A 17,722-nucleotide genomic window follows, 5' to 3' on the forward strand; every position below is an offset into this window, starting at 1 on the left:
CTTCACCAGTGGACAGTATTCACTCTCTGTCTGCAGGACAGTCTCAGGAGTTCTTAGTCAACAGCCAGGTTCCAGGGCTTCTTCAACAGGACTGTCTTTCACCAGTGGACAAATCTGGCAAAACAACATCAAAACAGACAGACAAAGTACCAGCAAAACAGCCATGTCTCCTCAGTCCTTGTCAGCTCTGGGTGGCAGCTCTCAAAAGTCCAGGGCAATTCAAAGTGGCCCCCAGCAATCCTCTCAGTCTCTCTCTGCCTCCATGAGGGTGCTGCTTCCAAAAAGTTCTTCTGCCTCTCTCTTGTCTCTCCAAATCTATGTCACCAGCTCCTCCCAGTTCAGGACTCTCTTTTCACATCAACAAGTCCATCCTACAGGTGGGATTAACAAGCTCTGGGTTTTAACACAATCAATTTGAAAACCAAGCCAATACAGGAGGAACTTTATATTCCATTACTATCACATCGGCAGATTTAATAATTACCACCTATATCATCAACCATTATTGATAAAAATGTTTGTGCTAGAGAGCAGGACCTAACAGAGATTCTTGGGGTCTTCTGCAGGACAGTTCTTTTCCATTAAATAGACCATTAAGTGAGTTCCAAACAGATCTAATTATGTTGTCTATCCAATTTCATTGCATATTTCCTCTTTTCTCAAAAAACAAAACAAAACAAAATAGAAGAAAAAAGCACCAGAGCCTGTTATCAGATATTTTGCTGAAAGCTCGGTGAGCTGGACATTCTAGTTTGGCAGGACTTGAGGTCTGGCTTGTTGTGTTGTAACTTATAGATTTACTTTTCTTCTTGGTAGGAAATGATGACATTTGCCCCCTTTTCGATGCTGCACTAATTCTCCTGTGCTCCATCTTCTGAGATTGCCAAAAGTCTCATCAGTCACATCTTTCATGACTGTGATGTGGTGCTCACCTGCACTAGGCTGCTGACCTTGGAGACTGTGTATAAAATACTTTGCAGTTTACCTGCCAAGACATGCACAGGAACCATATGAATACAATTACAAAGCACTTTTCACAAAGAAAGATCTAAATCATTGGAGAAATATCCCTTGTGCCATGGGCAGGCTAAACTTCTATAATTGAAATGGCAGTACCACATTTTCTTTGTTTTCTGAATTAAATTCTTAGGAGACTTTTACTCCTCTTGGTCTGACTTCTTCTGTAGAACTTAATTCTCTGGGGTCTACATGTCGATCCTCAGAATCCTCTGAAATCTGTTCACATGAAGTTCAGAGGGCTTGTCAGAGCAGTTGGGATATCCCGAGTCCCAAGGCCTCACGAGTCCCTCCATTTCAACCCTAGAAATTAGTTCCTGTTGATGAGAATGGATCAAGTTAAGCATTTCCCTTGTTATTCCCTGTATTTTCTGTAGAACAAAAGTATCATGAAGGCAAGTCAGTAAATTTTTAGCTACTTTGGTTTTTGCACAGAAGTGGCTTCAGTGCATGTTTTGAAAACTGAAGTATTAGCTACCATTTATATAGTGCTTACTGTGTGCCAGGCACTGTGCTAAACACTTTGCAGGCATTATCTCATTTGATTCTTAAAACAGCCTTGGGGGCATCTAGGTGGTGTAGTGAATGGAGCTCCCACCGGCCCTGGATTCTGGAGGACCTTAGTTCAGATATATCTCCAGACACTCAACACACACTTACTAGCTGTGTGGCCTTGGGCAAGTCACTTAACTCCAATTGCCCTGCCCTCTCCCCTCCAAAAAGCAAAAAAAACCCAACAACCTCAGGAGGTTGTTGTTGTTAGTTTCCATCTCTAAAATGGAGATAATGAGGTAAACCCCAGGGTAACATAGCTAAGAAGTGTCTGAGGCTGGATGTGCATTCAGGTAGTTCTAACTCTAGGCCTCATGCTCCATCCCTTACCTTTGTGCCCCCTTGTTACCTGCTGTAATGTAATGCCAAAAGAAGGCAACTTCCCAGGTTCAAAATACCAGCATAGGTGCTCTCTATTTTATTCAGTAACAAACCCAGAACAGAGAAGATCAAAACATGACATCATTCAGAATACAGTATTTACTAAGTATGATTAAATAATCTCCAAGTACTACCCCACCCCAGGACCTTCCAATCATTCAATCAATTACAAAGTCTCTGTTCTAAATACTTCTCCACCCCTAGGCTATACCTTAATTAAGTCCACCACAAAGCCCCTCTTCTCAAATGGAGATTAGTTTCCAAACATAAGTAAAATACATTCATTTGCTCAACCATAGAACACAAAAAGGTCAAAAGTTCCCCACCCCTGGATCACAATTGAATCTACCCCAGAGTTACATCAAGTTTAAACACAGCACTTAATACCCAAATGGAGGTCTTTTCTTCATCTTGACAAGAGGCAAGTTCTCAGTAATCTTAGTTCCTGGGGAGACAAGGCTTAGCAAGGCCATAAGATACATTGCCAGTCCCTTCATGAATTTATCCTCTGTCTGTAGAACAGTCCTAGAACCCCTGAACACATTAGCAAAGCCCTCTCCCAGGATTTCTGTAAACATACAACAAGAAAATCCTTCTTCAGGGCTTCTGAACCAACAGAAAGGCTCCCAGACCCCTGCAACAACAGCACTGTCCTTCACCAGTGGACAGTATTCATTCTGTCTGCAGGACAGTCTCCAGACCCCTGCAACAACAGTACTGTCCCTCACCAGTGGACAGTATTCACTCTCTGTCTGCAGGACAGTCTCAGGCCTTCTTAACCAAATGCCAGGTTCCAGGACTTCTTCAACAGGACAGTCTTTCACCAGTGGACAAATCTGGCAAAATAACATCAAAACAGACAGACAAAGTACCAGCAAAACAGCCATGTCTCCTCAGTCCTTGGCAGCTCAGGGGGCAGGTCTCAAAAGTCCAGGGCAATTCAAAGCGGCCACCAGCAATCTCTTAGTCTCTCTCTCTCCATGAGGTGCTGCTTCCAAAAAAAAACTTCCGCCTCTCTCTTGTCTCTCCAAATCTACATCACCAGCTCCTCCCACTTCAGGACTTTCTTTTCACATCAACAAGCCCATCCCACAGGTGGGATTAACAAACTCTGGGTTTTAATACAATCAATTTGAAAACCAAGCCAATACAGGGGAATCTTTAATTGCCATTACTATCACACCTGCCATCATCATCCTAGTCACTATTGCCTTCTTCTGAGACAGGCTTGTGATCTACTTCCAGAGCTGATTATTTCCTCTTTCAAAGCACTTGGTCTCTGTAATATTCATTTTCTAATGATTATACCAATAATTTTTCCCTCTCTAGAGTGTTACCCAAATGTTCTTTGCCATGTTCCCCCACTCTGGTGCTTGGTTTCTTCTCATGTGTATACCTTTTTTTTTTTTAATTAAATTTTATGTTTATTTTTACTTTACATCCTTCATTTCCACAAGATTTTGAGTTACAAATTTTCTCCCCATCTTGCCCCTACCCACCACCCCAAAACAGCAATCCCACTGTATACTCCCTCCCCCAATCTGCTCTCTCCTATATCCTTCCCCATTCCCACTCTGACTTTTCAATAGGGCGAGATGGATCTCTATACCCCAGTGCCTGTATATCTTATTTCCCAGTTGCATGGAAAAAAAAATAATAATACTTTTTTTAAACATTTGATTTTAAAACTTTGAATTCCAGATTCTTTCCCTTCCTCTCTCGTCACTCACTCTCACTAGGAAGGTAGGCCATTCAATATAGGTTGTACATGTTTAACTACGCAAAACATTTCCATAGTGGATATATTGTGAAAGATTGACTATATATCCCTCCATCCTATCCTGCCCCCCACTTGTTCTATTCTCTACTTTGACTCTGTCCCTTTTCAAAAATGTGTGCTTCTAACTTCCCTCCCCCCCAGCCCTCCCTCCTCATCATCCTCCCTGTCATCCCCTTCCCCACTACTCTCTTGTAGGGTGACATACCCTATTTCCTGTGAATGTCATTCCCTCCCTAAGCCAAATTCAATGACAAGTAAGGTTGACCCGTTTCCTTTTGCCTTCCTGTTCTTCCCCTCCATTGTAACAGTTTTCCCTTGCCTCTTTATATGAGATAGTTTACCCCATTCTGTTTCTCCCCATCTTCTCTCATTATATTCCTGTCTTACCTCTCAGTTTCACCTTTTGAGTATCATCCCTTCCTGTTCAACTGGTCCTGAGCCCTCTATCTATGTATACCTGTACACATATATACACACACTCACATATGTATTCATACTCACAAATGCCCTCCCATATAGACATATATATATATATATATATATACATATATATATATATATATGTATACACACATTTATATTCTCTTCAACTATTCTCATACTGAAAAAAGTTTCATAAGTTACAAGTATTGTTTTTCCATGTAGGAATGTCAATAGTTCAACTTTGATAAGTTCCTTATGATTTCTTTTCCCTGTTTATCTTCTCATGCTTCACTTGCTTCTTGTATCTGAATGTCAGATTTTCTATTCAACACTGTTTTTTTTTCTTCAAAAATGCTTGAAAGTCCTCTATTTCATGGAATGACCATATTTTCTCCTGAAACATGATACTCAGTTTTGCTGGGTAGGTGATTCTTGGTTTTAATCCCAGCTCCTTTGACCTCCGGAATATCATATTCCAAGCCCTTCAATCCCTCAGTGTAGAAGCTGCCAGATCCTGTGTTATCCTGATTGTGTTTCCACAATATTCAAATTGTTTCTTCCTGGCTGCTTGTAATATTTTCTCCTTGATCTGGGAATTATAGAACCTGTCTATAATATTCCTGGGAGTTTTATCTTTGGTATCTTTTTCAGGAGGTGATCGGTGGATTCTTTCAACCTCTATTTTGCCCTCTGGTTCTAACACATCAGGGCAGGTTTCCTTGAGAATTTCTTGGAGGGCGATTTCTAGGTTCTTCTTTTGATCTTGGCTTTCAGGTAGTCCAATAATTTTTATATGATCTCTCCTGGATCTATTTTCCAGGTCAGTGGTTTTTCCAATGAGATATTTCACATTGCCTTCTATTTTTTCATTTGTTTGGATCTGTTTCATAGTATCTTGATTTCTCATAAAGTCACTAGCTTGCATTTGCTCCAATCTAATTCTGAAGGAATTATTTTCTTCAGTGAGCTTTTGAGATTCTTTTTCCATCTGGCAAATATGACTCTTTATGGCATTCTTCTCCTCATTGGCTTTTTGAGCCTCTTTTGCCATTTGAGTTAGCCTATTTTTTAAGGTATTATTTTCTTCAGTCAGGCTGGTGACTCTCTTTTTCATGATTTTTTTGCATCATTCTCATGTCTCTTCCCAATTTTTCCTCCCCTTCTCTTATTTGGTTTTCAAAATCCTTCTTAAACTCCTCTATGGCCTGTAACCAGTTCATATTTTTCTTGGAAGCTTTTGCTGCAGGAGTTTTGACTTTGTTGTCTTCCTCCTGTTCCATGCTTTGATCCTTTTTGTCCTCAAAAAAGGAATCCAAAGTTGGATTGCTGTGCTTGCCCTGCTTTCCCCATTTGCTCATGTTGCCACTCAGCCACTTGATTCTTGAGCTTTTTGCCACAGTAGAACTCTTGTTTTCAGAGAGGATACCTTTGTCCCAAATTGCTGGGGTTTTCTCAGCTGCCAGAGCTATTAGTTGGGTGCCCTCTCAGAAGCCTCCACATGCTCTGACACACTGGTCACACACCGTAGGACCTCCACCCAAAACAGGGATCCAGACTCAAGCAGGTTAACGCAAGAGTGATTACCCCTCAGACTGGTCACTTGGTCCCCCTTCAATCTGCAGGCCAGGAGCTCTGAAGCAACCACATGGCTGCGGCCGTGCTTCTGCCGCTTCTCCTTCCAGGGGCAGAGGCCAGATTGCACACCTGGACTCTCTGTTACCAAAGTCCATTGACCTCTCACTTTGTCTTTGGCATTTATGGGTTGATAATTCTGGAAACTGCCACAGCTGCTGATGGTCCACTCTCCCTGATAAGGGATGGCTCACAATAGGTTCAGTGGGAACTCTGATCTTATCTAAGACAAGAAAGCCTGTGATTCAGTCTTGAAAGAATTCAGTAGGCCCAAGCAAACTTGGGGTCAGAGTTGTAAAAGTTTATTGTACGCTTTACAGCGGGCAAGGGTTCTTTGGGGACCTGCAAGTTTATTGTTAGGCTGTACAGCGGGCAAGAGTCCTTTAGGGGACCTGCAACCCCAAAGGGATAGAATTAAGGTTTTTATAGAAAAATCCATAATAGAACCTGTGCCAATTATGCTAACTAGGTGATTAAGGGTGGGATTAGGGAGGAATTAAGGTGGGGCTAGTGTTTAAAGGAACATGCATTTTTTAATGTAACTGTGCAGGCATATTGCCCATAATTCACTGGGTAAAAGCCCAAGGAGGGGCTACCTGGAGGTGTGGTTTTAGGCTTGAAATGTCACTAAGTCAGTGAGCGGTCAAGGGCTGACTGAGAAGTGCCCAGTCTGCTACCCATCAGTGTCATCATGTTTGACAAGATTGATGTCTGGGAACCAAGGCTCTTAAGGAGTTAACCCAGAGATAGGGTCCTGAAGGATTTATGGAGGCAGCCAAGGAGTCAACCTAGAAATAGGGTATTGAAGGATTCCTGGGGCCAGCGGGACACTATACAAGTTGGAGATAATAGTTGCCTGAGCTGGAATGTTTATAGATACTTTTGTGAAAGATTCACAGGTGTAGCTTGTCACTGTTCCAAGCTGAGATAAACAGTTTATGAGTTGTTGCTGGGCAGAGTTCATGCTTTGAAGCTGGGGGTGGGGGTGGATAATGATTTTACAAACTGGTTTTACAGACTGATGTTACAAAGTGGTATTACAGATTGAGTTTATAAACATAGACCCCAAGCACCCCATCATCCCCACATCCTCCTAGCCATGGCTGGTCTTGCTGCCTTGAGGCTAAAACCGGGGGCTCATTTGGGGTTGGGCTCTGCTCCTAGCAGGCTGCAATGAACCCTTCCTGTCCACCTGCTGGGCTTTTTTCAGTGAGAGATTTGTTTCTTTCTTTTACTTTGTGGGTTCTGTAGCCCTAAAGTTTGTTTAGAGTCATATTTTATAGGTATTTGAGGTGGTTATGGGGGGAGTGCAGGGAGTTTTCCTGCTTCTACACCGCCATCTTGGCTCCTCCCCCATGTGTATACCTTCTTAATGTAACATCATCATTCTTTCTTCCCTTTGTCTTTTCTTGTTTATTAGTTGTGCTTTGTGCATTTTTACATAGATATCTGAAGTCATGGATTTTTATTTTTTACATACTTTTTTTCTTTAAATTTTTCCCAGTGAAGTAACATTATACTTTTGGGACATATTTGAGTATTGTTTTTAAAAATGAATTGTATATTTAGTGTATTTAAATTATGTTCTTTGAGCACCCATTTGCATGGACAAACTTTTATATAGCACTTTTTAAATTATAAAGTGCTTTATGTGCTTCTTTTCCTTGAATTCTTTCAATAGAAGATAAATAATATGAGCATTTTTCCCATTTTGCAGAGAATCAGATTGAGACTCTGAGATGCTAGGTGGCTTTTTCTTTTTTTTAAGCAATCGGGTTAAGTAACTTGCCCAAGGTTACATGGCCAGTTATTACTGGGTGTGGTGCTAAGTATCTGAGCCCGGATTTGATCCCCAGGTCATCCCGACACTGGAGCCAGTGCTCTTACTCACTGAGCCACTTGGTCACCCCTAAGCAATTGTGGTTAAGTAACTTGCTCAAGGTTGCATGGCCAGGTGTTTCTGGGTGGGTGCTAAGTGTCTGGGCCCGGATTCGATCCCCAGGTCATCCCGACACTGGAGCCGGTGCTCTTACTCGCTGTGCTACCTGGCCACCCCGCTAAGTGGCTTTTTCAAGTTTAGGAAACACCAAGAGTCTCCTGCCCTAATTCTGCCCCAGCACACTGCTTCCCCTTCATACTCTCCCAGATGTTCTACTGCCATTAAACCGTATGTCTTCTCTATAGGACAATTTAAGTTTCTGCTTTAAACATTATTCCAAATAAACTACTTTTCTTTTTGTAGAACAACGAAAAACAAATGCGTCAGCTTTCTGTCATTCCACCTATGATGTTTGATGCTGAACAAAGAAGGGTGAAGTTTATCAACATGAATGGTCTCATGGAAGATCCAATGAAGGTTTATAAAGACAGACAGTTCATGAATGTTTGGACTGACCATGAAAAGGAGATCTTCAAGGAAAAGTAACTAGATTTTTAATAATTTTTGGTGGGGAGGTGAAGGGAGGAAGGCAAGGCAATTGGAGGTAAATGATTTACCTGAGTCCACACAGCTTGTAAGTGGGTTAGGTGTTTGAGACTGAATTTGAACCAGGTCCTCCTGGCTCCAGGGTCGGTGCTCTATTCACTGTGCCACGTAGCTGCTCCCTAATAATTCTTTACAAAGGACTATTGTAATGTACATTAAACTGTGCCAGCATCCCTCTATTTTTAGCAAGCATTTATTAAGTGCTTACTGGAGATCAAAACACACATTCTATTGGGGGGAATCACAGCAGGCATATCAGCAGACACAGAATATTTACAGATGAAGCAGAGAGTAATTAGGGGTGGGAGGAGAAAGGCCACCAGATGGAGAGAATCACATGAGTGGACCCTGGAAGGGAGTATGTATTAGAGGCATTGAAGATAGCCTGGCCAGAGATCTGGAGATGCGAAATGGAATATTGTGTACAAGGAACAGCAGTGAGTCAGTTTGGCTAAAATTTGGACTATATAAAGGGGAATCATCTGTAATAAGTCTGGAAAAATAAGTTGGCACCAGTGCCAAATAGAGAAACTTGGGAGACACAAGAGCTTTTTGAGCAGCAGAATGTCATGGACAGAGCTGTGTATAGTAGTATCTTTTTGACACCTGTGTGGAAGATGAATGGGAAAGGGAGAATTTGGAGGCAGATTTTCCTGCTCCCAAATTCAGAGAGTATTACATTAGGTTAGGGAAGAGGTGATGAAAGGCTGATCTAATATGGTAGATAGATATGAGTAAGACAAGAACAGATGGAAGAGAACTTAGGGAAGTGTAGTCAGCAGAACTTGCCGGCACATTGGACTTGGGGATGAAGAGAGCGAAGAAGAGTTGAGGATGTCTCCAAGGTTACAGACTGAGGTCCCTGGAAGGATGGTATCGCCCTTCACAGACTAGGGAAATGAAGTCTGGGCAGTGGGGAGAGTTTTGGGGACTAAAGATGAGTTCTTTTTATAGACCTGCTGAGTTTTTGATGATTAGTAGATATCAACTGGAAGTATGTACTAGACAGTTGAGGATGTGTGGCTGCAGTTGATATTAGAGACCAAGACTGGATATATTACTTTGATAGTTGAACTAATAAAAGGTGATGAAGTCACCAGGAGATATAAAGAGAAAATATTGGAGGGCTTAGGACAGACCCCTGTGTTACCTCCTTGAGAAATGGGGCATCCATTCATGTAGAAAAAAGAGAACAAAATTATTAAAACCATGATGGAAAAAATGTACAAGAGTGAAGTTTTGGGCAACAGGTGACTTAGACCGCAGAAGGATTAATAAAGATGTCCAAGAATAGACCATTGGATTTGATGAGGGATCATTGGTAATTTGGGAAAAGGCAATTTCAGTTTTGTTGTGATTGGAAGCAAGATTTCAAAATATTGAGAAATGAGTAACAGATGAGAAAATTAGGGCACTGACTGTAGACAGCTTTTTTTAGGGATTTGGCAGTGAAGGGAAAGGTAAAGAACAGCTCGTGAGGCATAGTGCAGAGGTTTTCAAGCAGGCTTTCTGTGTGCAGTGTTGCAATAGTTTTTTCATGGCACCTCTAGGCCAAAAGAGTACCTAGAAGTTCCATTTATTAAGTAAGTAGTTCATGTAATAAATATTTCTGTCTTAGTTTTGTAGCCTTTTGAAAAAATAATTCACATACATTGAAAGAAAGAATTCATTTCATTCTTGAATAACCACGGTTACTCTTACTACTGGGATGTGTGTGCCATTTGGTCACTGCACCACTTTTCAAACATTGGAATCAGATTGTACACCACCGCTCTCATTCCCTGTTCCATTGATTTTTGCACAGCAATTTTTATCAGAGCAAGCAAGCACCCAAACCCCAACTTTGCAAAGATAAGACATTGCAAATGAGAAAGTTCCAGAAGTTACTAATGTAACCAAAAGCACAAGTAAACAAAATTGTTATCTCAAACATTTGAGAACATCATGGAAAGGAAGGAGCGCAGCCTGATGTTGAAACTGGGAACTGTCTTGGGCTAGGATTTTATGTAGTGTTCAGTCGGTGGGTGCCGCTCTTCTCCCTTAAAAATGTAAACTATCCCCTGGCATCCCTGTGAATTTCCTGTGGCATCGAGGTGCATGGTTTGGGAACTGCAGGGGTAATGGGATAAAATGAAAGTGCTTCTTAAAGGTTAGGCCAGAGTGAAGTGTGATAGAAACAGTGAAGGAGCCACTGGCTGTTTTTAAGGATGCTGTACTTCCCTTGAGGGCTGGCAGTTGCATGCATTGTCACAGTTTATATACACTGCACAAATGTAGTGTAGCTAGTGACCTCCTACCAGCTGTAATCAGTGCATGTTTGGGTGAATAGGTCTTAGGAGAGGATCGGGCTGGTATTTGATCTGTAAGGCAATTTCCATTTCTCAATCCATGATTCCATTATAAGCATTGCTATGTAAATTTTCAAAACTGTCCGTTTAGCTGCTTAGTTTTCTTGCGTTGTCTATGTGTGAATAGTTTTTATTTTTTGGGGGGGGTCTTCATGTTTTAGAGTTACAGGGCTTTTCATAATTTACTTTTTTTTTTGTTTCAAGGTCAGTTGAACAGATATTTTATGCTGCAATAATAGCATCAGAGAATGCCAGGAAGACAATATTCCTCTCCCCTCAGCTCCTCCCCATCTTACCCCTCCCCCATTACCCCAAATGGTTTGTTTGGTAGTATTTGTGGGTATGTGTATTTCTTTAAAATATTATTCAAGAAGACTGTTGTTAATACATCTTCCTCAATTATAGGTTTGTCCAGCATCCAAAGAACTTTGGCCTTATTGCTTCCTACTTGGAAAGAAAGGTAATGAAAATTCTCATTGCAATTTTATTATGAAGAGGTGGTGGCAAAATTTTAACTCTTCCACATAATATTCATTAGGAAAAGTTTAAATAGAAATGCTTCTTTACCAGTTTCTCTCTTTTACAAACCTTAAAACTCTATAAATGCCACTTTGTTATTATCATTGGACCTCACTAACCAGGCCTTCAGTGTGGTGATAACTTCAGTCCCTAAGCCTTCTTTCATGCTCCCTCTGAACTCAGGCAGTGTTTATAGAGAAATATAGGAGTGTGCTGAGGAGTGTTTAACAACTAGGTTCTCATCTCTCAAAAAATGTATGCACACACACTTTTAAGATTAATCCGCTTTATTTACACCTTAGATTTTTGCAGTGTCAGTACATTGAAAATTAACAGTAGAAATGCCTCCAGGAGGAGCTTGCTGCCTGATTCTGCTAGAAGAATCATCATTGCTCTACTACTCTAATATGGCTTTTTTTTTTTTTTTAAACACATCTGTTGGAACTGGGATGCTCAGATGCATTTTCCCAGGCATGAACTATTTACACCTACAATTGGTAAAAGGCAGTATATCAAAAGATATTTTTAGTATCAAAGACCTAAAAATGTACATGGTTGGTGTCTTTTTTTCTTTTTTTTTTGCCTTTTGGAGGGCAGTTGGGGTTAAGTAACTTGCCCAAGGTTACACGGCTAGTTTTTTTGTGTGAGTGTTAAGTGTCTGAGGCCAGAACCGAACTCAGGCCCTCCTGACTCCGGGACCAGTGCTTTACTCACTGCTCCACCTAGCCGCCCCTGTCTTTTTTTTTTTTTTTTATGAAAGTAAGACCTTTCAAGCTATGAAATGGACACTTTTTTTCATAATTAAAATGAGACACAAGTTCCCTTCAGCCAGAAATGAAGACTTGATGAAATGTTATAAATACCAGTGCTTGTAATTGCAAGTAGCATTTTCAACATCTTGTAAAGTGAATTCTGACAATATTCACTGATTTCAAAGTAGAAAATTGTAAAGTAAAAACACTGAATGGCAGACTTTAGAAGACAGTATTCTGTTAGATCAAACAACAATAGCCAAAACTCCATATTCTAAACCTTCGCACAAATCAGGGATGGACTGATTACATGGCTGACTTGAGTGGATCTTATTTGGACTTCACTCCTTTATTTATGTTATTTTATAGAAATTATACTATGTATGTTCTCCACTATAGAAGAAATACTACTGTATCATACACATGGTGGTGTCCTCTTGGTCCTCTGACAAAGCAGTTGCTAGGGGAGAAAAAAATACAAGAAAACATGGTACTGCTTCAGTATTAATTCTTTCTCATAATTGTAAAATAATCAGAAACATTTCCACTGGATAAAGAAGGACTTTTTGGACTAAACAAGCTCAGTTTCAAATAAAGCATATGCAGACATAACTACTGGACTGAAATAGCCTTGTGTTCCTGTATAAAAATTAAAAATCAAATGCATTAAGATTTCCAGTTGAAATATCACAGTTCCAGGGGGCGGCTAGGTGGCACAGGAGCACCAGCCCTGGAGTCAGGAAGACCTGGGTTCGGATCCAGCCTCAGACACTTAACACACATAGAAAATAGCCGTGTGACCTTGGGCAAGTCACTTAATACCAACTGCCCTCCAAAAAGCAAAAAAAAAGAAATAACACAGTTCCCTGATGTGGTGTCAGCTATGATTGCAATTACCAAGATTGGCTTAGCATTGCGTTAGTAACAATTCTTAAAGAAGGGATTGTGAATGTATAGATAATTAAGAAAATGTCCACAAACAGGATATTAAATTTGGGCTTCCTGATTTTTCTTATTTGGGGAATTGTTGAAGTAATTTGGATTTTTCCTAAATACAGATTTTTTCCTACTTGGGAAGCATCTATAGAATTATTTTGTGACAGTTGTCTTGTGTGGTATGTTCCATGATTTACATGTAAATGGATTCATTCAGAAAACTCTGTTGAAAGCATAATCAGTTGTATTTGCTACAGTCTTATCCTTTTAAACTCTGAAAAACTGACTTATTTCATTTTAGAGTGTGCCGGACTGTGTTTTATATTATTATTTAACCAAGAAAAATGAGAATTATAAAGCCCTAGTAAGGAGGAATTACGGGAAACGCAGAGGAAGAAACCAGGTATGTGTCATCTCTGTGCTCATGAAGGTTGGTTTTGTTTTGTGGAAATGTAAAAACTGAATGCTGTAGGAATCCACATTCAACTTTAAGTTTATATATTTAATGTATGGCCTATTTTTATTAAATTAGGACAGTAGCTTTTTATATTTGAAAGGTCATATCACTTCAGTTTTTTTCCATTTTTGATGAGTAGATTTATGGTGAAAATCAGTTAATTTGCATAGCATCTTTTTTTTTAAGGGGGGGGGGGCAAATATGTTATTAGTAACATGTAATTTAGCTACTAAGAGATTATTGCTAGTACTCTTACCCGGTGAGTGATTGGGGTTGAATGAAGGAGAGGTCTTAGTCAGTGAAAGGACCTGTGCAGCTATGTTCTTGTGCCTTTTCTTTATTGAGCTTCCTTGGACTCTTCTTCCTTTCAGTGTTTAGGGTTATGGGCATTTTTCCTCTGTTGATACTTGGCCAAGTCTCTTCACCTTACATTAGATTACTTGGTTCAAGGTCATTTTTTGTAATTCTGCCTTATAAACCAGTACAGACTTTTCACCCGTGTCTGTAATCTTTTGTTTTGTCTATAACTTCTTCAGTGTGATGCTGAATTCTTTTTTTTCTTTGCTAATTTGTTTGTTTACTTTTAGTTTACAAGATTCATTTCCACAATTCTTTGAGTTTCAAATTTTTTTCCCTTCTTCCCCCCTCCCCCCATGGCGGCATGCAATCAAGTGGATCTGCAAATACTTTCACATTAGACATTAGTCAGGTTATAAAGACGGATTGTAACATATGGAATGAACAATGGGAAAGAGCAGTGATACTGAATTCTTAAGGAAACTTGGAATTTAGTTCATCCTCGCCTAAAGAACGATGTTTTAATGGAAATGCTTGCTATGTTGGAAGTGACACTTTAAAGGCTCGTCTTATTGACATTCTAAATGTCTTTTTCTAGTGTCTGAATAATTCAGTAGTTGTTTGTCACTGTTCTTGACTTCAGAGAAGAAAGAAAATAAGAAAACATTCCCAGCTTTAAAACTGCTCAGCCTAATAGGGGAGACACAGCCTGCACACCGACCCTTCAGTGCCAGATAGCACAGCAGAGGGGGTATGTGGGAGAGCCATGAAGTGCTTGGAGAGCTCTAAAAAGAAGGCATTTCCTTCTGATTGGTGAGGGCAGGGGCGGGGCAGGGGACAGGAAAGATTTCTTAGGAGAGAAAGCTCCTTTGGAGGAAGGGTGCTGCAGTGCATGACTGTTTGGTTTGTTAGGCAGTTGGAACCTTTACAAAAGGAAAACAAGATTCCATGCTTAGTGTCCCTATTCTTTAAATATGACAGTCAGTTTGCCATCCAGTTAGTGTAATGGGTAAGTAAGTGTATAACAAGACATAAGAGTGAGGATTGGGTTGTTTTTTTGAGTAGTGAATGTTTATGTAACTGTCACCATATTATAAAATGTATTACGGTTAATAATAAGATCATTCCTTTTGTAGTTTTCGGGATCTTAGATCTTAGCTAACTTTTCTTTCAAAGTGGGTGGCTTTTAACAGTATATTTTGTCTGAGTGTTTAGTGATTTATGGCAAGGTACATTAGAAGGCCATGTAATAATGCCAGTAGATACTAGGATAAATATATCGTATGTAAAATCCACATTTTCCTCACAATTATATGTTTTAGAGAGCAGAAAGTAATAGTTATCTGTTTGTTGGGATCTAAAATTTGAAATTTGCTAGTGAGTAATAAAATTGTCCCCTCTCTGTTTAACAAACTGGTCCAGTAAGAATGAACTTGGAAGGGCCAAGTATTTCCCAAAAAAAGAGCCTGCTCTTTGAAATCTATCAGAGATCACTAACTGTAGTGTAGGAATCAGTGCGAGCTCGAAGGGCAGTGCAAACCCCAGGGGAAAGAAAAGTTTGAGGGTATCAGAGAAATTTGTGTTCCCCAAATAGCAAATGACGACCTGACTGCTGTCAGTGATCAAGTGGTGAAGAGACCAGTCTTGGCAGGGAAGGAAGCCACTTTGTTGGCTGGGCTGTGAGGCAGAGGGAGCCAAGGGAGAGCTGTCAGATGGGGGATGTAATCCTTTGAGATCAGTGACCATATATGTCCTGGAGGGAGGGAATCATCCAACGTTAAGATTTTTAAACTTTGGGAAACCATAGAATTACTGTGTTGTTATGTGAAATATTATTTTTAGTAAAAAAACAATTATATATCAAAAAGTGAAAAAGCCTGCCATTGTCCTCAGCAGTAGATACTCCTTTTTTCCAAGTTCTTTGGTAATCAAATGTTTTAAAATATAGTCACTTAAGTCAGGTGGGGGTCTGTGGTTCCCCCTCCCCTTTATTTTTTAACAAAGCAAAATCCTCTTCTTACCAAGCCCCAGTGTATGTTTTGTGATTCTGAATTTGCTGATTGGTTTTCCTTTTTGTGGTTCCTGTGGCAACGCTGATGTCTTTGCTCTCTTTTCTAACCTGCAAAATGAGAATTTGGAACCAGGTCGTCTTTTAGCTTGCTCCAATGTTTTATAGCTTAGCTTATGTAGAGCTTTTATAGCTTATATGCTTCTAATACTGATAAGCTCTTCAAGGTGGAATATCTTTTTCGATGATCTTTCGTTAGCAGTAATGTTACTTTGAATTTTCTGTGTCCTCTCAGCCCCTTGGCTTTGTGACCTGTTGGTATTTGTTTTTGTGCTGACTGGCCAGTGCTAAAGTATTAATGAGATGATTGTAGAATATAGGTTTTTTTTCCCTGACCTTATTTGTCCTAACTCCCCTCTGTTTAGGCAGTGGGTAAAATAAATACCTAGAACATGTACCATCTTCAACCTGTTGCTCAGCTTTCTTAGTCCTGGTCTGACCCCATGTCTCTAACCACTCATTTCCTAGAGTGAGGACTTACACCTCACAAAGGAATGCCAGCAGATGGACAGTTTAGAAATTGCTTAGTCCTTGAAACAGCTTTACAGTGGAATGGGGAGGGAGAACAAAATAAAATTTAGAATGGTTACTCTGATCTGTTTCTTACTGGTGTGTGTTGGATTTGACAAAGACAAGCAGCCCATTAATCAAAACAATTGACAAACAAACAAACACAAAAATTAGACAGGATAACAAAAAAAGATCTAGGAAAGGAATCCTTCTGACCACCTCTCTTACTTGCACTTCTGCAGCTGGGGGAAAGGTGATGCACATTGAGACATACTTTTTGTATGCTGTATTTCTGATTTCCATCGTATTGAAGAAGGAAGCATTTCAGCTCTCTCTAACTCTGATCCCTTCCTTAGTAGAGTGAGATCACAAGCTACATTGTATTGACATTGTAAATTATCCAATGTCTTTTTGAGAGATACCACTATCTGTTAGAAAGAGCACTAGAGTTAGAGTTCAGAGGTTGTGATCCCAATCCTGCCTGATACTTAGTAGCTATGGGATTGTGGAGAAGGAACTTTACCTCCTCTGAGCCTCATTTCTTCATCTACAAAATGGGTATCATCATGCCTGTAAGTACCTATGTCAGTCTGCTTTTGAGGTTTGAATGAGCGTTAAGAAAATGTTTCATAAACTCTACAAGCTTCATATCAGTGTCAGTTCTTATTGAAAACAATACATTGTTAATAAGACAGTAGTGATAGAGAAGTTGAATAGACTGCTAAAACTAATGCTGGAGGCATATGAATGACGTCATTCTCCTGTTGTATTGAACCATAGAAGAAGAGGACTGCATGAGATCATTGCTGTCTGTCAGATGGATTATGGAGCTTCAGAATGTTTGCTCACTTACACCTAATAGAAGCAGTTCAGCACCAGATACAGTCAGTGACAGAAGTGACTTAATTGTTATGCTGGAGTTATTTAACTACATCCTGTCCTTAGCCAACTGTCTGTGTTGTAGTCAACCTTGAAATCAGCAAACACTCCACTTTATTGCTTGTTTTGGTAGTATGATCTTTATTCTTGCTTTGCAGATTGCACCTCAGGGGGAAATTGTGAAACTCCAGGATTTACTCTTAGTTCTAGGGGTGATTTGGGAAAGTCGTCACTTGATCTCTGCCTTAGTGAGAGGAATGAACCGGCAGGCTCTTGGTTTGTGTGGCAGGCATAAACTGATAGAGAGTAAATTAGGAAAATGAGACAGCTTTCATATTTTTCTTGGATTAGGGCTCTAGGATACTTTGAATTCACTTACAGAGAAACTTTAAAATTGTTTTTTTTTTTTTTTAAAGCAATCGGGGTTAAGTAACTTGCTCAAGGTTACACGGCCAGTTATTGCTGGGTGTGGTGCTGAGTATCTGAGCCCGGATTTGATCCAGGTCATCCCGACACTGGAGCCAGTGCTCTTACTCGCTGAGCCACCTGGCCGCCCCTAAGCAATTGGGGTTAAGTAACTTGCTCAAGGTTACACGGCCAGGTGTTTCTGGGTGGGTGCTAAGTGTCTGAGCCTGGGATTCGATCTCCAGGTCTTCTCAACACTGGAGCCGGTGCTCTTACTCGCT

General features: G+C 40.2%; 1 protein-coding gene across 12 annotated transcripts in view; it reads left to right on the plus strand.

Annotated features, from left to right (window-relative positions):
• NCOR1 (nuclear receptor corepressor 1) overlaps positions 1 to 17,722 on the plus strand; it is a 211,728-nt gene that overhangs the window by 91,687 nt on the left and 102,319 nt on the right. For all 12 annotated transcript variants that reach the window (XM_069089582.1, XM_069089581.1, XM_069089584.1 and 9 more), the window contains 3 exons: positions 8,028 to 8,206; positions 11,024 to 11,078; positions 13,127 to 13,228. In XM_069089582.1, coding sequence (XP_068945683.1) covers positions 8,028 to 8,206; positions 11,024 to 11,078; positions 13,127 to 13,228 — 336 coding nt within the window. The remainder of the gene's footprint in view (positions 1 to 8,027; positions 8,207 to 11,023; positions 11,079 to 13,126; positions 13,229 to 17,722) is intronic.

This window comes from Petaurus breviceps, unplaced genomic scaffold (genome assembly GCF_028583685.1).
Source record: "Petaurus breviceps papuanus isolate PSGF00001 unplaced genomic scaffold, PetGlider_PUasm1.0 186, whole genome shotgun sequence".
Classification (NCBI taxonomy): Eukaryota; Metazoa; Chordata; class Mammalia; order Diprotodontia; family Petauridae; genus Petaurus; species Petaurus breviceps.